Raw genomic sequence first — 22,535 nt, 5'->3', positions numbered from 1 at the left:
TTTGTCATACTGTATTGTTAGACATAGGTAACTCTTTTTTTTCTGAATCCATAAAGTGTTTAGATTTTTTATAAAACCCAAACCAAACCTTAGTTCTTCAGGTGACCATTTAAAAATCAGTTTCAGTGGAAAAAAAATATGACAAACAAAAATTATGACAAATTATATTATGACTTTCAAAAATTATGTGACTAGAAAAGCACCCCAAAAAATCAGCCCGGCAAGCAGCAATCTAAACCACATGCGACAAGACACAGTCACAATCTTTCGCATTTATAATATTATTTAGCAGCATTTGCAGAATCTTATATTTTCACTCACGGAACCCTAGAGCACCGCAGAATGCTATAGGAAACGCTATCATCGTGCAATTGACATACAATCTAGGGAGTCACCCATCTTTGAGGCGTCTTGTCAAACGCAGGGTACAAGCGGGATATAAAATAAAGAGCCATTTATTATACACTTCTTATACAGCTTCTTATTGACCTTATACAGCTAATCGTTCCGTAAATGATTTTATACTTCATTTCATTCAACATTAAAAATTTCGGTCAAATTCGCGTATTAATAATGTATTAATTAACACTTTTATTGTTATAAATTTCCAGTAACATTTTCGTTTGAATAAAAACCTAAACGGTTGTAATCGTTATTTCTTTAATGTTAAATGAAACAATATTTACTAAATGTAAATAAATATTTCATTTCGTAAATAAACGAAATGTACTCGTGAATGAATACAATAGTGATATGCCGTAGGTATTGCACAAGACATGAAAACTGAACAATTAATAATTGGTTCTGATCAATTTGAAAAACTAGACAATATCCATATTGGCACAAAAACTTAAAAACCTATGAATTTGTGTTTAACAATGTCCCTTAAAACTATCTCTTTAATCAAGGAATTTTAAAATCGAACCTTGTACTTATACGCGCCTCACCTCGTAACAACTTGCGCGCGTTTCTCAATATTTCGTACTAAACTAAAATTACTACTCTACAGTTATACTCCGTTTAATTTAAGGTTTGAATTAACGGTCAAATTGTAACAATCGTTTTTCAATATTTCGAACACAAAAGGACTAAAAACATGTACACTTAAATAAATGCTAAAATTAGCGGGATTTATTATGTTTTTATTATAGAAGTTGACACAATTTTAAATAGTTTCGTTGTTTCAATTAAAAAAGTGTGCAAATTTTACCGTTAGGTTTCAAATGTTAAAATAAATGGAGTATAAAGCAGAGACAGCTACTTAAAAACAACACGTAACAAAAAAGTTCTCAGACCGAATGAATACATAATTCCAAATTGGTGTCATACTTGGGAATATTTCAATTAATTAATAAGGCGGAAGTTGGGCGTAACTTTGTTTTTGTTCGGAGTGTAACGACGTTATGAGTTTCCATTCAGAGGCGGAGCGCATACGGAGCGGTTTCTTTGTCGTATTCCTGTCACATAATTAGCTTTTATACAGCTTTATTAATTTAATAAAGATTTATAAATATTTTTTGGGGGTTAAGTGAACTGCACTTTACAGCTGATCAGAAGTTGATTTTAGAAATTAATATTTTATATATACAATCACAATTATTTGGACCTTTTAATGTTTTGTTTGGTACTAGTATTTCGTCACTACTTTGAAATGTCGTATCTTAAATGAGTACGTTAGTAAAATTTACCTTTAAAGTAATGTTCATTAAGTTCTCTCAGAAATATCATCGATTTTGAGGTACGAGCTTTTTAAAAGTATTTTTTTACTTTATTTGAAATCACAAATTGTCGCAGCATTTTTTTTGTGGGTCTCCTGATGGTAAGAGATCACCACCGCCCATAAAAATCTGCAACACCAGCACCAGCACCACCTGCATTTGTTGATTAGTGTGGCAAAGTTCTAAAATATATATATATTTAGCAGCTCATAATAACTTATACAAAATATATATTTATAACTATACAACTATTAATTCTTCTGAACGAATTATTAAGCGACTTCAGAAATGGACGAGTATTTTAGTCTCTATGTTTTCTATGATACATTCCTGATACAAATTCCAATTCCATTCAACAATTTTATTATAATTTGTTTCAAATTTGAAATCAATGTTTTTTTTTCAGTTTCAACAAAGTTATAGGTATACAATTAGTCCATAATATACTCATTTTAATTATGTGTTTCATCGTTAATTTAATTAATATCTCTTTGTCCCCAGGATACTGTAACGGCGCTTTCACACGGCATCAGAGTCATGGTAAGTCTGCATAATACTGTAATGTGTACACTCCTTTAGTCTAGTCCGCATTTATGGTGTCATTAAATCTCATACACTCTTTTATAAGCGCTAACAACAAAACAAGCAACTTAAATATAAAATTAAGAAAACATTTTATGTGACTTTTCATATTCATTTTCCGAACAAAAAATCTATTCGAACATAATTTGTATTCAAACTGACAAGATGCTTAACATTTTCTTGTCAGTGAATATCTTTGTTTGTCATAAAAGTCATACGATCGGCGGATTTTTTTTAGAACATAAACATGAAGTGGCAAGTATAATAGTTTATAGATTCCGGAAGATAATCAAAGAGGTCTTAGACTACTATAATTGCCTCATTAACAGAATGTTTTTACGTACCAAAGTTGATTTTCCAATTTTCACCAAAACCTAACATGAACTTTTTAAATGTTTTTACTTACATCAATGTTAGTACTGCGGATAAAAACTAATAAAGACATAATAAGTGGCAAATTTAGAAACAATACATTTAAGGATAACAAAGAGATCCGAATAAACTACACTAAATTGTCAGATCTGTGATCTGTATTCTTATCGGGGCTGAATTATAGTACCTAATCAAGCAGTATTGTGAATCCTAAGGCAATTAAAAGCAGGACGATCTGTCTCAAACTTGTCTCAAGTTTGCTGTGTCTAAGATTTTATTTAGTTTAGGTACTCGTACATTTATCTGTTCAATTAAAACGATGCAATATTAAATACGCAACCGCTTGACTGGAAAACTAATCTGTTTAATTGTTTATTTTATTATTACACTAGCTTTATCCCTAGATCTCCGAGGTAATCATGATATTGTCAAAGAATTGGTGGTGTCGGGTTAGAATTACATCTCTCCATTTCTTCCGTAGATATCGTAAGAGGCGACTGAGGATATAGGTTAAGGTATACCGTAGGCAACAGGCTAGCAACCTGTCACTATTGTACCGTTTTTGTCAAACTTAAAACCTAAAATTGCTAAAAGTGGCTCCGAAACGGTAACGTTTCGTGTGCTCTGCCTACCTCATTTGAGAATACAGGCGTGATGTTTGTGTGTGTGTGTCAACGAATTTGTCTGCCAAATTTCAAGTTTTTAGCTCTAGCTGTGCTTTGTCTGTCAGTCATTCAGTATCATTATTTTTTTATAGGTATTTAATGAATGACATTTGAAGTTTACAACTAGCTCTACGGTGACTGAAAACATAGTGAGGAAAGCTGTTTATTACTGAGAGGAAATTTACTGATGCGTGTGAAATTCCCAAACCGCACTAGGCTCACATGGGAACTGCGGCCCAACCCCTTTGCCTGTACCCTGTGGATGTATCTAGGATGAGATGATGATTGTACATGACTAAATACCTAATGTGAGGTCTATATTTTATGGGAATAAAGACTACCTATATTTACTTGTTTACCTACATGACTTTAAAATGTAAAAGAGTTTGAAAGGAACTAGTTTTTATGTTCCATTTTTTTTCTCTTTCTTTTTACTTATTGTTCGTTGTAGGTAATTTATTTATTTCTTGGTTTCTTTTATTTGCGTATGTATAGATAAGTGGTTTATTTATTATATTTGTGTATATCGTTCCGTGAGTCAAAGACGGTTCTGGCAAAAAATCAGCGCTGCAGGCGTCTTAACGCTTCAGCATAATGCTGAGTCAGCGGCCGTTTCACTTTCGCGGAGACACACAAAATTGTGTATTTATGTATTTACTATTTTCATGTGTTTTTCTGTAATTTATTATTATTATTATTTTTGTTTATTTGTGTAAATTTTGCTGTATATGTGTGTCTTCTGTGTTAGTGATTAAATGTCTTCTTTCTTTCTTTTTAATTCTTTAGTTTTTAACTAATTAAATTATAAGAGCAATTAGAGATACTAACACAGAGTCTAATCAAATTGTTATTGTTTATATTCTTTTTACTTTACTTACTCGTACCATTTCAGTTTACTATCACTGACTTGAAATCTCCAACGGTATTCGAGACTCGAAGCAAAAATTTCACGCATTCTCTTTTCAATTTCGAAAAAGGAACACTCACCAAGTTTAAACACTCGGCGTCAAACCAATGAAGTGGACTCGATTGCGCTGCGAAGCGGTCACTTGCACTCCGACTCTTCGCCCTAATTGCGCCTCTATGTGCGATGTCCGTTCCCTAACGAACTTTACAAATGGCCAGCATTCTTTTTTCCGAGTTTCCAACCTTATTTTTGAAAATGGAGCGCAGACGGACTCTGGCTGGCAAGAGAAGTTAAATAACAGAAACGAGTCCGAGTTTGAAGAAAAAAGTAAACGAAGAAAAATTAACGGCCGAGGGCAGACGGAATATTGAAGTGTTCACCGGCTCGCGAAACAACTCATTACTCATAATTAGCCGCGTAAACTTCATTTGCTAGCCCGGTACCGGTGCCGCCATGTTTTTTGCAATTACGCTTAATTACCAACTGAACTGTTACACACAATAGCTATTTGATATTTCGCTGCGAATTCACGAATTACATTATACATTCTAGAATTTATGAGACAGAGCGAGGTTTAATTCTATACACGATGTTTCCATTAGTAGTAATAACTACCTAAACGGCAGTTCTCTGCGAGCACCGACAGCGGAGTCTTATTAAAACATGACCTGGAGCAAAATAAATTTCCTGAGCAAGCTTCCTTTGGGTAACAATTGTAGAAAATGTTCCATTTTTGTATACAACTGTATTTTCTAGATGTTGTCCGCAACTAAACCAACTGTCCGTGTCGAATTCAATTATCACTACTTCACTAGTACTTCGAAATTTTTCCGGCAACTATCCTTTACTTATATTATTTTTAATCCTCATTCATTTGTATACCTACCACAAGCCTACCACACACTAGCGTATTCGTACGTGGCATTGACATGTCGTCAACTAAAAAGTGTCACAGTTTTGCTAAAACTTACCCTCAGCGTGGTCAAACGTCTATAACAACAATTCTGGATCAGCTTCTGACGAAACCTGAGGAGGCCCTTATTATCTACCTACGAGCACTTAACACATTTGGAATCACAATCGCATTCACCACTTCATTCTAACAAACGGTGTAGGATGAAGCAAATACATTCTTCGTACAAAAAAAACAACACCGCAGAGTATTGTCTTAGGTACTAGCGACAATAGACCCAGCCCCTACATTGTAGCATCAACGACACTAATTAAGGCCTCGCATTGACACGCCCAAAACTCGCTCCCGAAAGGTTTAATCAGTGAGCGAGCAAAGCTAATACGTAATGTGACAGCTAATTTCCTGAAAGAAGCGAACCCTCATGTTTTTATTGCCTCCTCACTATTCGGGTCACGCCGCCGGCCCGGTGCACTCATCAACATGGAACTTATGAATTAAAACGTGCTCGGATTGCTTTCAGACGGTTTAGGTAGAATATAAGTGGATTTTATGGAGTGTACGGTCTGATATTTATTTTTTGATATTTGCTTATGACGTCAAAAACAAAAGATAAAGGTGTAAAGTATGGGTATTCTTTTGTTTTTAAGTTAGTAGTAATTGATAGAAACGGCATGACAGATAATATCAGTCTATGAATCGGGAGATGTGGAGGTAAAGAGGAGGTTTTGCCTGACATTAGGACCCTGTTTGCGGATAGTAAAAAATAAGTTTTTGTTAAAATTTTCATTTTTAATACAACCTTTTTTTTGCTGACTGTACTTTTTGGTGACTGTACTTGCATTGTCATTTAAACTACATATTCGTACCAAATTTCAAGTCGGTACTATTAACGATCAAGGAGCTCCCTCCTTCGGAGACGATCCTGGCAGGACCACCAAGATGTCACTACCAGATTATTATAATTGTCACCAAATTTACATAAAGTATGTTAAATTTCAAGTCAATTGGACTGCTGGAAGTGGGTCAAATTTATCATTCAAGATTTAAAACAAACAAATAAATAAATAAGTCTTATTTTCTTTATTTTTTTTTATATTGTACCGTTTTTAACCCAAATAAACATTAAAGTACATTGTGTCTTAAGGGCGGTAAATGAGGAATTACGAACGAGAGCCTTGCATTGTTTATTTGTAAGACAAAATATTATTTATGCCTCATTGCCGATACCTTAGGCTGCGGCTCTTGGGCAGCGCCAGCATCCTCCCCTGCACTGCGGGAGGGGGTGCCCGTCAGCAGCGTCGCGCGGAGCAGCAGCGCGCGCAGCAGTATCAAGTACGGGCACTGACTCATTTACCGACCTTGGGCTTCATGACAAGAAAATTAGTACGCGCAATGACTCATTTACCGACCACGGGTTTCATGACAAGCACATTAAGGTCGAGGGTTTTATTTGGGGGGGTTGCAACCAAGGTACCCTGCATGTTACGACACTGTTTACGAGCAAGTGTGATGAAAAACATTAAACAGGACACGCTAAAGAAAAGCTTTTAAATAAAAAAAGTACAGAATTTTACGGTAGAACCTGTAATTTAAATTTTCGTACGGTTGAATTTGTACTAACTACATACATTATGGTTGATACAAGTCTGTAAGAGAGGCAGCCGAAATGTAATTTCATCTAAGTGGTAATACGCAGTCGGAGTAAAAGTTTAAAAACTCGTCGGGCGACATTTAAAGAGTGACATTGCATTTTTTCGGGTTTAAATTAAATGTCGGAGTTCTTTCATTACATAACGTGTTTTTGTGTAATTTTAGCGGACGGGCAGATTACACGCTGTGTGGTTGTATGACGATATAAGTAGAGGTTAGTAAGGGATAATACAATTATAGGTAGAGTCATTGACGATGACGCGTGCCGTGGTTCTTATGAGAATGACATTAATGTCTAATTTTGACAAAATCACGCGTCTTCGTGGATGGCACTAGGTATAATAACCTAACGAACAAAAAGTCGGAAAACCCACGACATTGTCACTTCAAAGTTCAATATCTCAAAAACGGCTGAACCGATTTTGATAAAACATGTCTAAGAACCATTGCTAGTTAAACCTTCTTTCAAATAAAAAAAAACTCATTCAAATCGGTTCACCCGTTTAAGAGCTACGGTGCCGCAGACAGACAGATACACAGACACACATAGCGGTCAAACTTATATCACTCTCCCCTCTTTTAGCGTCGGGGGTTAAAAGCACTGAATCAGGTCAAACCTAAATTATTTCGTTTTCAAATCCTTATTTCGTTTTAATCGTGAATGTTATCGTTATTATTAATTCTACACAATAGAGAAGCAAATCGTGATGAAGGAGTAAAGCGAAATTGCATAAACGTACCATGTGACAAATTTACCTTGCCAAATCAAGGCCAGGTCATCGACCTTGGGCTTCTAGACTCTAATTCATAATTCCTTATTTACCGTTCTCAACACACAATGTACTACGTGTATTAGTTAAACACTTCAAAACTAGTACAATACCGACCAAATAGCAACCAGATTGTAACTACTTTGTTAGGGCAGCTAAATTAGTGGTCCTCATCTCCTGAGGCGAAACATCTTAGTATTCGGCCCCATTCAGCCGCGCTCGGCAACCTTCGGCAACCCTCGGCAGTACTCGGCGGCGATCTGAAACCGCCGAACTAATTGCAAACGGAACGCAACCACACGATCGACTTCATTAGATTAGCTATCCACGTATGAGAACTCTTAACTTCGCAGTGAGAAATGTTATCGGGAAGCCGTCTCTCGCATTTTTATAGATAAATTTAACGATTAACCACATTTATTTTCTAACTTTAAGCTTCAAACACACACTCAACGGAAATACAGAGATGCGCGATCGCGATCACGCGATGTAAAGCAACGCTCCAAAACTAAATAAATACTGCATACTATAAATCTTTCTCTAGTTTGAAAAATCGATGTGCACCGTTACATTTAACCTACGCTGTACTCGGCAATGTTTCAGGAAAAATCGACTAATCCAACAGCAGAAAAGTAAATTTTGAGCACGCTCATCAATAACCATTTTGACAGCTAAGCCGCCATTTTTCATTCGGCTTGCAGTTAGAGGGACCCGGCGAAAATCGCGCAGTCAGAGGTCGCGTTCCCAACAAAAAGCGCTGTAAACATCGACAGTGGAATGAGAATCCGGTTTAAAACCCATTACATCGAAGCTTTAATTTCACTTTGGAATCTTCGGAGCGTAACTAACGGAGCGTTGGAGTAGTGTGTGGGATGTTTCCGCCGCTAATACGGAGCGCCGCAGTAGATCAACTTCCAAGTCATTTATTCGCAAATCGTGTTATTGCACCTCGCAGATCGCTTTACATCGAATTATATGTCTCGGTGTTCACTTTGAGGATTTATTAACTGACTCCATCTGATTAGGTTACTTAATAACGTTTGTTTTGATGCCTAATATTTTTGAACACGTTTACAGATTTAAATTAGATACTTACTGCGTTTCGTCACTTGATGAAATATTACTATCCAATGTCTGTTTAACTCGATTTAAACTATGCAGTTGCACGTCTGCTCGAACCTCTCATGTGTCGTGATTTATTCAGCATTTAAACTGCCCCATTAGTGAGTTTGTTTGCTGAAATTTCACAAAGACAAATCGAGTTACAAACGTAGCGCGACGTTTATTTTGCTTTCTGTTTCGCATATCTCAAATTAAATAACGTGTTGCGAGTACAAATAGTAACTCAACGACTCACTCGGTTCATGATCGCATTAAAGGGACTCTCCGTTTGAATTTTGAAATAAGAACGATTATTTACGACAGATTCGTGGTTCGAATTTGATGGCGGTTGCCGGAGGGACCTAGGCTTCACCCGTTTTGATACTTTAAAGGTTGCGCTTTGTGGAAAGATTATTACTAGCTTTTCATTTAGCTACTTTACTTCGTATATTTGTTTGTAATTTCTTACAATGATTACAGTGACTTCTAAAAATTTTCTACAAGACCGAGCTATTCTTGCAATCAGCATCACATCTTCAGTAATTTGCTTTAGACATTTCTATTACGGTAAAACTATGCATTTTTGAATCATATAGGGTAATTTTTTATCGGCCGGGTGGGGTCCTATTCTCGTGCGGTTCGTTATTAAACAGCGCGGCGACGCACGCGAGCCTCCGTGACGCACTAATTGCGGGGCTGGGTAGAGGGCGCTTATTACAGCGTTCGAAATCGTTTCGAGTGCTCTGTTTACACATAATTATTGAAATTAGAAAATAAGCTCTGTAATATTAATATCCGAAATACGAATCACTTGCAAACTTGTGGTAGAAGTGCTCTCGACATGTTTCGGTTCAATCTGTAATCCTTCGGAAAATGTATAGGCAATATAAATATAATAAAGGCAAAAAAAGAAAAAGACAGAGGTCATTTATATGTGTACTGTGTATGTGTGCCTACATAATTTTTAACCTACTTAAAAAGGAAGGTTTATTAATTCGGTTAATTTTTTTGTCTACAAGTACCTCAAAACTCCGACATTTATTAACCAATTTCAAAAACAAAGTGGGATAGAATTGTACTCATGTCATTTAGCTCTAACCGGTTTATAAAAACACTTGCAGGCATCTTTACCTTACAAGACTGCAACTTTATTATTTTCAGCTAAAATACTATTCTATGGTCCCGATTTGTTGTTGTCTCTAATTAAGATTCTGAATAACCGTTTCGGCCACAGCCTAAGCGATAACGGTCTTAAGGTTTTAATTAACAATTTTTGTTGCGACATTATTACACTAATTAAGGCGAGTTTTTACCGTTACTGCCAGTAAGACAGTAATTTCAGAAAATTCTTTAACTACCTGTACAAAGCTACCTGTTTTAATAATGCACACACACAATACATGTGTAGATATTTTGGGGTTGATTTATCACGCGATTGCATTCCGGTGAGATTGCTATCGGCTCAGAATATCTCCCTCGTTGGTAAAGAATGCGTGCGATGAACAAAATGGCCGTCACTTGTTTGCGAGGGTCTAGATAGTGTGAACACTTAGTAACCAGGTCATGTTTTTGTACAAGACTAGACACACTGTCAACACGTCCCGTGAATTTTATTGGACGATCGAAAATATAGTAAAAATAAAAATATACAGCGTACGTACAATTTGAATATTTAAGTAAACAATTAATTTATTCTGTCCACGCTCATTCGACAATTAACTAACGCTTCGAAAACATTTTCATTCGGTAATAACTTGACCGATAATTTACGTAAACAATAAAACTCACGTTGAAAACGCCTCACGCAACACGAAATGACAAATGAAGACCGAGCCGAAATTCAATTTGTTTTTTTCCACATTTAATTATTGAGACGGTATCATAACAAACCTAAGCTCGCGTGACGCGCCCGTCACTTTTTTCTCTTTTCATAAATAGAACGTAGTTGCCAGCTCTATTTCGTTCGAGCACGCCAGGGGGAGCCACTTTTAAATGTTGCACTAGTTTAGATTCTATCTGGCCGTTTGTATTTCGTCAAACAGCCAGCATTGCTTTTTCGTGTGATTTTTAGAATTTACCTTTTGGCTCCACGTTGCTTGCGAACTGAATTCGCGTACTAAAAATTACCATATAAATTGTACGTACAACTGCGTTCATAAATTTTCATTTTTTTGGCTTGTTTACAGCAAGATACCTAGAAATTAAGTTGTTTTATTCATACGTGTTTACTATTAGATCTGGCGTCTGAAGTAATTCATTTATGTTGCATGAAAAACATCCGTCTTAAATACCTTTTCTCTAGAGTTAGTGGTTTAATTTTAGGATTTTACATGCGAACGTCCCGATCTTTAGGAATATTGAGATAAAAAGAAGCCTGAGCGATGTTCCAGAAATCCAGCTATTCACATAACACTTCATACAAACTCGTCCGGTGGATTTCAACTGAAAGTGTAACAAAAAGAAAATTTTCAGTAAAATGCATATAAATACGAGTACTCTATGTTTTTAATACCCTTACATGGTGTTCTGTCACCAATACGACGTAATAAAGTCCTAATTAACATTTAAACTATTTGACGACGCCACCGCATAGGTGTTTTATGGGCACGCGCAAGTTAACGGACTCACTGCGTCGTCCCCGATAATAAATGCATGTTTTATAAGCCTTTTTATCGTAGCAGAGACCTGAATTTATAGCTTTGCAGTCGTTTAACTGTTCCCACGGCAATGCTTTATCGTTTTGTTTAATTCACCAATAAAGCATTTTCTCTAACGCACCATTTAATTAATCTTAAAATTTTTACGCTGATACCATTTGATGAGCATATAATGGCAGGTATTCATGTTAATGCAGCATTATAACGTGTAAGGGATAATAAAACAGTTAATTTGACGGTTGATACGCGACGGCGGCGATGCGTTGCGTAAGAATGAGTTTTTAATGGCCGATTCTTCGCGTCCACGTGGTGATCTTTTTTCTATTAAGGAGCTGTTTTACCATCCATTGATTAGCGTTAACCGACGGTTAAATGTGATGCCGTCTCCGTCTATTCGTACAATATAAATAGAGACGAGAGACGGCATCACACCTAACCGCCAGTTAACACTAATCAATGAATGGTGAAACAGCCCCTAAGTGTAATTTCGACATGAGGAAGTGGGATAGAAAGGCCCAGAGGCCCACAGCACATTCGAACGCACGTAATCAGAGGTTTTTGACGGGCGGAATATCGCTCGATGGCGTTCGTATCAGTGAGGTCCGTTTGACGCAAATCTCATGTACCTAGTAATACTTAAACCTATTCCATACGTTACACAAAGTTGTCAAAGGCCTCATGATACCTGGACGTACTTTAATCCTCACTTCTCTTACTCTCCGGATTGTCTTACGAAACTATTCATTCCACTAATCTTGTTTGAATTTTATGGTTTGTAAGCTTTGTATGTTGAGTCACTTGAGTCTCTGCTATTCTAAATCTTGATTTGCCAACTCTAGAATGAGGGTTTTCACAGAGGCGAAATATCGCTAGATGGCGTTAGTATCGTGAGGGGTCCATTTGACGTTTGACGTTTGCTTGCGATTGGCTCATTTAGTTATCTAACGACGATTCGATTTGTAGCATTCGAACATGGCGGATGTAGACAATATCTAATTTTGCTATTTCTGTTTCTTTGGCTAGTTGAAGTATAATTTTGATAGTGTTTTATGCGGCGATTAACCTTAACAGTGAACAGTGATCACAAAATTCTATATTGCTCTCGTGTCTAACATTTTTTAATGCGCAAGTGGCCTCCACGTGGTTTCTGGAATTTTACTATCAAGTTGCAAAAACTACAATCACCGTACAACGTGCCTCTCAAAGAGAGTTTACCTTGACATTGGCGAAATTGTCCTATTAATTAGGACAGAAAAGCCATATCTTAAAAGAGAAGAAGTTAGTTATCTAACCAATCACGAGCAAACGTCAAATGTCAAACGGACCTCACGAGACTAAAGCCATCTAGCGTTATTTCGCCTCCGTGAAAACCCTCATAGTGCTATCAACTTGCTACTTGGTTGGAAAACCATGTCTACAATCTATCGTCAACATCCTAATATTTAAATATTATCTAAATTTAAACACTAAATTCTATAGCCTCTCATCAGCCAGCGCTATCAAACCAACCAATTAAATTCCCACACACGCGAACATATAAAATTAGTACAGTTCTCATGCATTCTATCCACACAACACACTTTGCTGCCTCATATTCATCCCTTTGTCTGCACGCTTGGCGTTTCAAATTCAAACTCACCGATTAAACCGTTTGAGGCTGTTTAACGTTAGCTCATTCGATAACATGGAGCATAAACTAAAACACGAATTTCAAATAGCGAACGTCTCTCCGGAAACGGCCAGTGCATTTGCCCGCGAATTTAGCAAAGTTATTTGGCGAGCGGGGCACTGGTCACTCGCGTATTGTTCCCGACGTCCCGACCGCATCGGAGCTCTGTTCCGTTTCGTGCCTCATAAAGAACCCTTTATTGCTTGCACGGATGTGTGCGTGAGTAATCTATGCATCCTAAAATCTACTAAGAAAACTCATTTGGTCGCAATGGATGGTCATAAACGTACTGTTATTCCGCTGAACATAATTCAAGTTGCTTTTTGTTGTCTATTTTAATATTAAAGCACATGGGCGCGCTCCGAGCCGGAAGTGGCGGCCATTTCGCGCGAATCTTGTTGAATTATTCGCACAAAATGGCGGCGGCGGTCACTTGTGTACTGTCCGGTATAATTAAAAGGAACTAGACGAGAGCATTACGGCGATATAAAAACCGCTAATTATTGTTACGCGTAAATTGCTCGTTAAACCCTTCGTACGTGTTTTCTCGTTATGGTAAAAAATACAAGAAGTTAGTTCCAAGTGAGATAAACTGCTGCCTAGTTTATGACCTGAAATTAGTTCACGTTGCAATGCGGGTAGCAAGATTATATTAAGTTTCTTCCTAAGATATATCTTACGCCGTTTATATTTGTTGCATATTTTTCAAAGTACATACATAACAATAGTTTCATTTAGGTAAACATAAAAGCAAAATATGCATTACACCAAAGTAGCATTTGTAAATTAATCATGGCACGTTTAATAATAACTTTCACATAGTTTTACTTAATGAATGTACGTATTGCAAATAGTAGGTATAATTATTAAAATATAAGATTCCTCAATATTAGAAACAAAACGGTTTGAGAACTAATTAATTTATTCGAAGAGTGTTTTTTTCGTTGACGCCTTGTTGACGCATTAAAAATCGAATTACCTACAAATAACAACACACCACTATAATAAACTTCATGTCATACATTACTTACAAGACATAAAATAGGCAAATAAAATATTTTTATCTTTAACTTTTATTAATCTACATGGTGTTCTGAATAGTTCGACACAAACTCCTGCCATCACTCAGAACAATAACCGTCACACAAAACCAATAACACACTGTACACGCTAATCACCAGCTGACTTTTCAATCAAACCGTCTATCAACGCAACGATACTATTAATCAAGAGTCGATACTAGAGTCGATAGTTGACTCGACAATCGATTCGATACCGGCCATCTCTCGTCTTCCACCTCGTTCGGTTCAATCAACGCTCTGTCTACGGAATCAATCGATTCCTCGAGTCGATATCTGTAATTCGATTAGTGAGCTAGGGCTGGCAACACGGATAATAAATTAGGGTTGTCGGTTCGTGGTTTTGTTACTTTGCCGATTAGAGGCCGGCAGAGTAATGTTAGCTAAACATTTAGGAGGTTTCTAACGTAAAAGGTAGTCTGGGTTGTCTAAAAGCTTCGTGAACGTATTAAGCTCTCGCAAAATAATGGTTGGGCTTGTTGATAGTACTAAAACACGGCTTGGGACTAATAATGAAAGATTTCGTAGAAAATGTTAAGTTTTTACTTTACTTAAAAGTTACTTCTAAGTACAAGGGGTTTTCAATTAATATTTCAGCAGATTGTTTCGTTAGTTTGAATAGTCTACAAAGATTTTACATCGGAATTTTTGATACAGTATATAGTCACGCCTTTGACGCGATACACTTTGAACATTTCACGACGGAATTCGTCACTGCAAATCGTAATTTTATGTCATTTTACAGACGTTACGGGAAGTAGGAACGTTTTCATACCACACGGATGTTCTTGCTTTATGAAAATAGCCAACATTTTTGTTGCTTCATCATATAGATACAGCGTGTTCACGGAGTAATAAGGTGCGAAATGAATGTTTCCTGCTTCTATAAAGAAGAATATCCTTATGAGAAGAATGCGGAAAACCTTTATGGAGGATAGATAAATGGGCAATTTTTTAAGTAATGTTGCTTTGGAGTTGGAGATATCTAAAGAAAAATCTTCGCTGGCTGGATATTTAGACCAAATGTTATATAATAACATATCTTAATAATACTATAATAGTTATACTCAAATCTTTGCAGGTGGTAGGACCTTGTGCAAGGTCCGCCCGGGTTGCTACCATCATCTTGCTCGCTAATCCTGCCGTGAAGCAGCAGTGCTTGCACTGTTGTGTTTCGGCGTGGAGAGTAAGACAGCCGGTGAAATTACTGGCACTTGAGGTATCCCGTCTTAGACCTCTAGGTTGGCAACGCATCTGCAATACCCCTGGTGTTGCAGATGTTTATGGGCGGTGGTGCTCTCTTACCATCAGGAGACCCACTTGCTCGTTTGCCATCCAGTTGAATAAAAAAAATGTGTTTTAGTAAGAGCCAAAAGCCTAGCTTAGCTTTCACAAAGTTTTATCTATTTTATTTGTGAATGTTATCTTGTGAGTCGGATTTTGCTTACTTCTTGTGGTAAAATTGTATTAAAATATAAACTTTTAGAAAAAAACCAACAGTGGACGTCCTACACTCATGATGATGATGATGATTGCACGATCGAAACGTTCACCGCACAGCAGGGCACTGACAACACATGCAGTATATTAGAAAAGCTCTTGCCGCGCCGCCAGTCGTAGCTACGAGTACTTAGGTCGTAATAATGAATGCATTGCCAATAAGCGGCGCTCACATCTGTAGCTGATCTCGCTTATCGCATTATGGGGACCCTGTTCTTTATTTTGAAATGCCATTTCAATCAATGCTATATTAGCTCTGTAGGGTGAATGAAGCGCCAGGAAGACAATTCAGAAGGTTAATTCAGGAAAACTTACAAAACAGGTTTAGGGCTTACTTTAGTTAAATAGCCTAGGTAAAGTATAGGCATACAACTGTGAGTTTATGGAATGGACCGCATAGGCCGTCTCACCCCGTACCCAGTTGTTGGTTTTACTTGAGGATAGCAGAGGCCGTCTCTCAAGCTAGACCACTAGCTGAATGAATGCACTCTCGTCCGCGCAGCGCCTTTTATTAGTTCCGAATGCAGCCTTCGTAGGCGCTCAGGTGTATCGGGCCGCCGAGCGAGACAGTTACTGTGCGAGCGGGAAAGTATTCGAGCCCGCGCGCATGCTGTAAAGATGTCTTAGTTTATGGTTCTACAGCTCTTATTTCTTATTAACAACATGCTTTTTGCTTTGGCCACGGACTCAATGTAATCCGGTGGTTGGTGGATTATCAATCAAGTAATTTAGCATGTGGTGAATTTTTAAGGACGCAGATAGAGGGAGGGTTGCGGAAAATTACAGTCATAAAAACAAACTCATTTCAATAAGACAGCGTTTTAAATATGGTGCCTTAAGAACTACATACGCGGTGAAAACTGTAGAGTCATATGTTGATAGATTAATAGTACAGTCGAATGCAAAAATATATATACAGCCTTCTTCTTAAATTTAAGAGCTACGCTCTTGTCGGTGGAGTAATCGCCAGTCCTTACTCTTCAACTGTTTGACTTCCTGATACGACACAACTTGGTAACGTATAATACTCGTATATAATTATGCCCTTATATATAATGCCCTTGATCGTATTATCCGAAATCAACGCAAACACACACAATCAGAACGCCTGTATTCCCAAATGTGGTAGGCAGAGCACACGAAACGTTACCGCTTCGGAGCCACTTTTAGCAATTTTATAGGTTTTTAGTTTGACAAAAACGGTACAAACCAACGTTAACGCTTGACGTTTCACTTTGCGAAAAACGCGCTAAAACATCAACCTGTATGGTGTTTGCAATGCTTGGCAAATCAATATGTCATCATAAATTATTAAATTTATGAAGCCGCATCAAGACATAAGAAGATACGAGTCGCATTTTTTCACACGCATTAGGAATAACTTAATTATCTTAATTTTAAAATAACCGCTTCAAAGCAAAATTAAGTACCGAAGCTTACAAGCTAATTGATGTGCTTAAACAAAGCAACCGACCGTAACTAAAAATTCAACAATATCTTAAGGCTTTGTGGAATATCAGATAGCAGGGCGTTTTGTACAGATAATATTAAAAATTGACCTCTTAAGTTTAACGATATTTAAAATTGTTCTTAGTTAAATTATAGGTTATCTTTTAGTTAAATTAAGTACGGAGCTTAACGGTCGTTATTTAGATTTAAATTAAATCTCATGTGATACTAAGGGTAATTTGATATTCGGGTCCTCGTTTAGGAGTGCAGGTTGCATAGTAATAAATCCCATTTTTAGTAGTGAAATGTCCGTTTCATGTTACACGCAACATTTGAAAAGGAAGTGGAAATATGATGTTTATTAAATAGTAATCATGAGTTTCGGAAAAAATCTTAATTTAAATTTTGTAACTAGTTTTTATAATTTTACCAACAATAGATAAGTTATTTTAATTTTTTTTACTAAAACATGTATTTTCAAAAATTAATAAATGATTATATAAAAATTAACTATGATGAAACGTTAACGTTAAAATCGTTATCTACGGTTAAAAGCTAATAAAGTTTAACCTTTTAATTGTTTTTAAAATACTACGGTTAGGAAGTCTTAGTCAAATCAAAATAAATTAATAATTTTGAAGATAGTAATTATTACACGAAATGAACCACATACTTAATTCTTTTAATACTTGATATAATGATTGAAATATTAAATGAAACAAGCTAATACATGATAGTGCAAAAATTAGGCGAAAAAGCAACTATCTACTGATTACGTAGCGATTAAAGTTATTTGCAAACTCACCCAGCGGGAACACAATTACTTATAAATATTCCCACGTACACCACTAAATCCCAGAAAAGTTAAAATACTTAGAATAATTAGCGACGTATTTAATTCAGAACCAGTTCGCTTCATAGATTACGTATAGACAGAGCGTCCGCACCGTAAACTCGCTCGCATAATTCCGCAATAAATTCACTCCCTTTTAATTTAATTCCATAACTCTCCGAGCGTCTGTATAAACAACGCTGCAGTTTGAATTACGTCACTGGAGTTAAACCTTTCAGTTTTGTTTTTTAATCTTAAGAGGATGATCTTGTCATTGTTTTGTCTATGTAGTGCGAGTAAGTAAGGCGTCTTTGTCTTACGATGGGGTAAGGTGTGAGAAAGAGTGAGAAGGATTGGTGATTTGCGAATGTATGGCTACGCGGGTGCTACGGCGTAGCGGTTCGTAGCACCTTAGTGTTAGCTCGTCAACGTCAAGTCACGGTTTAGTTTTTTTTTTATTAAACCGGATTAAGTCGTGTTACCTAGTAGTTTGAACTATAGCCTTTAAAGATTAATAAATTAAACGGTTCACGATTATAAGCTTTGTTCTTGAACGGTCCTACTAGTTTCGATCTTTTCGGATCAATGTAACTCACGAGAGTTTATGTAAAATTATGGTTTCTTAATCTGAAGGTTGTGGATGGGAGCCTGAGTGTTTTGGAATAAATGTGGGAAATATGACATTTAAAATTTACCACTAATTTTACGGTGAAGGAAAATATCGTGAGGAAATCTGCACACACTTGCGAATACAGTAGTGTATGTGAAGTTTCCAATCCGCGCTGCCCCTGCGTGGGTCTACAGCACAAGCCCTATCGTTCTCAGAGGAGGCCGGTGCCCAGCAGACGTATGTAAACCGATTTAATGACTATTGGAATTTTCCAGTTCCTTTTTTAAACACTTTGATTATCTGTGGGCATAATACCAAATTAAAGCATTATTCCTTGTCTCAAATAAAACGCAATGCTATCTATCCCACAACTGTCCCAAACCATGTAAACAGGTTATATATTCAATTTCGTGCTCGCTTTCACGAAACGTCAAACGTTAACAACACAAATTTAAGTTTACTAGTGGCCAAATCGAGAACTACAAGCACGCCGTACAAATTGTAGTTACACAGTGTATCATAGCGACACTTCGGACGGTAAACGTAAGTTGGTATAGTGGTCATATATCAGGGAAGTAGGGCAGTGTAACCCGGCCCTTATCGCGCAAACAAATGCGCGCGTTTTAGGGCCCCATGAATTACGTGAATGTTGTTGTAAATCAGCCGATCGCGTCATAACGTGTGACGCAGTGTTGCCAGGTGATGTTTGGTCGGTGTGATACAAGCCTTATTTTAGGACGGTGACACATTTTCATGATTTTTTTTTATGAACATTTTCACTTTTTGATGCTAAATCTTAGTTAGTAAGTAATTTATTTTTCGCTGAACTCTATAGGTTAGGTTAGTTCTACAACAATTCTAAACAATTAATGAATTCAGAGAAAAAAGAGTTAAAACGAACATTTTTTTTTGTAATTTCTGAATTCTTTTTTGTGTGTTTGCAGTACCAAATAAACGTTTTATCTATGTATATTAATTTATCTATCATATTATGACAAATATGACATTAGAACTTTCAACAATTATGCGAGACCATATGGACCCCGCCAAACCTTATTCTCTAACTCGTAACTTGCAGTCCTAACCCTGCCGACGCCGACGTGGTAAAAATCCACGGATTAGTTATGACCGGGCGAATTGCTGATATTATCTTAATAGGATAGCGCGACAGATTTACGGACCGCGCGGAGACCCGGATTATCAGTGTACCGCCTTTGTGGCTATAGGTGCCGGGGTTCGGGTTGAATAAAGCTGATTTTTAATCGGCGGCAGTTGAAGTGTTATTTTTTTCAAGTACCACTATAGCGTCCACCAACGAGATGGACGGATGACCTGGTTAAAGTCGCAGGTTCACGGTGGATGCAAGCGGAGCTCCATGGGGGAGGGAGGCCTGTGTCCAACAGTGGATGTCCTATGGCTGATGTGATGATGATGATTACTATAGAAAACAGGTTCTAAGAGAAAATTCACTAAATAACTTTTTTCGTCTAAAGTCTGAACTAAACTAATGTTATTAAGCGTCAAACAAAGAGTTATCTGTTTACATCAAGTCACGAGGTTTAATATCTTAAAACTCTGTAAGTTGGCACTCTAAAAGTCCTCATGGTCCGTTCTAGCGTAAAGGAAGCTTAAAGTTTAAACAATTATAACATGAAGTAAGAAAGGTTCCAAGCGTGTTTAATATCGTGAAATGAGAATCTTATTTAAGTATTATATTTTGCCATTTCTTTGATGGTTGCCATAATAACTTAAGTCAACCAACTAAGACAAGTTAAAAAACCCTTGACTTTGTCATTTCATAGGTCAATATCTCAAAAACGGCTGAACAGATTTTAATAAAACATAAGTAAGAACCACCGCAAGAAAACTCGCTTTCACGTGAAAAAACCACATTGAAATGAATACATCCGTTTAAGTTACAATAAATACAACAGACAGATAGGTAGACAGACATGTGCGTCAAACTTATAGGTAACACCAGGGGATTTGCGTCGGGGGTTAAATAGACAAAAAACGTGTAGTAGGTACCTATATTTACTTTTTACTATTCCGCCAAAGCCTCCCACACTACAGTATACGCTTAATCCGGTCCGTGCCCGACTCGCCTGCACTTGCCTGTTATCGGCGCAGGCAGTCGGTTACTCGTGTTATTTTTACTTAAATTACTCCATCTTTAAGCTTTAAAGAACTATTTTATACCAGTCGCTTGAGAGCAGAAACGCTTGTGTTAGTACTAGGGAATTTTAAAAAAACTTTCCGTTTTCTGTATCTTCCCGATCCCGCGAATTTCAAAATGGTTACCATTATGGGGATACACATGTTTCCATCCCAGCCTATATACGTCCCACTGCTGGGCACAGGCCTCCTCTCAGAACAAGAGGGCTTGGGCCATAGTTCCCACGCGGGCCCAGTGCGGATTAGGAACTTCACACGCACCATTGAATTGCTTCGCAGGTTTGTTCAGGTTTCCTCACGATGTTTTCTTTCACCGCAAAGCTCGTGGTAAATTTCAAATGTAATTCCGCAGATGAATTTCGAAAAACTCAGCTGTGCGAGCCGGGGTTTGAACCCACGACCCTCTCCACGCCTTTTTTTATACACATGTTTATTTAGTTGCATTTTAATGGCTTGACATGGCTTTTTGCATTGTCATATAGTCTGTACACTATAATTTTTCTCGCTAATCCTGCCGCGAAGTAGCAGTACCTACTTGCGCGGCTGTACTGTGTTCCCACGTGGAGAGTAAGACAGCTAGTAAATTTATTGACACATGATGTTTAGCCCTCTAGCTGGCAAAGCATCTGCAACCCTCTGGTGTAGCGGGTGTCCATGTGGTGTTTACCTACCGACAGCTTACCCACTAATTTGCTAACCTGTTTCACAAAAAAAATTAGACATAATATGCTACTTTTCCGCCCTAGGGCCTAAAGCTTAACCCTTGGGAAGCTATTTAATAAACGCAGCTATAAAACAAACGGCTGCGCCTAAAGAAGTCCATATCATTACTTTAAGCAGTCGCTTAGCGCTCGACATAACACTCGAAAGACAAACCGAGCCCAATAAATCATTCCGCACCGTATTTATTCCTCATATTCTTCAGTATTCTGCGATAGTGATGGCAGGCTATCGATGGTTTAGATGTCGGTATTAAATGCGACGAAGACCTTCATGAACGAGGCAAAAAAACGGAACTGACACCGCTATCTAAACTTCACTTTATACCCACCGTTCGCTTTGAATGTCGCTATTTTTAATTTATATTTTGAGATTAAAGCCGTAATAATAATGTGGAAAAGATCTCTGTAAGGAATAAGTTCTCTTTTTTACGTCTTATTTTCTTGCTAATTTCACGACATTTTTGTTTTATGTACCATCAGCCAAATAAGTGGTCTATCAATTTTTAAACAAGTTCCTATCAAATGAATATGTCGCTGAAGTCGATTCAAGTTGACAGATACATTGGCATTATTGTTTTATGGCATGCAAATGATTATCAACTTTAGGGTGGTAGACCACATATTTGGCTGATGGTACAATAAAGAGTTTAACAATAGGTATAGAATAAATAAATAAAGCATCCTCGTGTAAACATCGCCCACGTCCGGTAAGACCTTAAGTAGTCGCACTGTAACATAGATCGACATCGATATAATTCAAAAACATAGTTTCCCAGAGATAAGACCAAGATTTATGTCGATTCTCCCCGTAAACCGTCACAGCAAATTCCATGGAAATCATTAGAGCTGTACTCGGATTCCCGAAAAAAATTAACAAGACTTGCTCGTTTAAAGGTTATATTTAAAGGTGAAAGGTTAGATTATAGCTTTTTAGGGTTCCGGAGCCAAGGCAAAAACGGAACCCTTATAGTTTCGCCATGTCTGTCTGTCTGTCCGTCCGCGGCTTTGCTCAGGGACTATCAATGCTAGAAAGCTGTAATTTTGCACGGATATATTTGTAAACTATACCGACAAAATGGTACAATTTAAAATTAAAAACAAAATTTTTTTTAGGGTACTTCCCATAGACGTAAATTGGGGGTGATTTTTTTTTCACATCCAATC

The 22,535-nt window shown here is 37.2% G+C and overlaps 1 protein-coding gene across 2 annotated transcripts in view; it reads left to right on the top strand.

Moving 5' to 3' along the window:
• The window catches only part of LOC141426898 (uncharacterized), a 568,321-nt gene that overhangs the window by 479,626 nt on the left and 66,160 nt on the right, over positions 1–22,535 (top strand). For both annotated transcript variants that reach the window (XM_074086147.1, XM_074086145.1), the window contains one exon: positions 2,220–2,258. In XM_074086147.1, coding sequence (XP_073942248.1) covers positions 2,220–2,258 — 39 coding nt within the window. The remainder of the gene's footprint in view (positions 1–2,219; positions 2,259–22,535) is intronic.

Source organism: Choristoneura fumiferana, chromosome 3 (assembly GCF_025370935.1).
Source record: "Choristoneura fumiferana chromosome 3, NRCan_CFum_1, whole genome shotgun sequence".
Classification (NCBI taxonomy): domain Eukaryota; kingdom Metazoa; phylum Arthropoda; class Insecta; order Lepidoptera; family Tortricidae; genus Choristoneura; species Choristoneura fumiferana.
The sequence above is the reverse complement of the archived record's forward strand: the minus strand, read 5'-3'. Positions and strand labels throughout refer to the sequence as shown.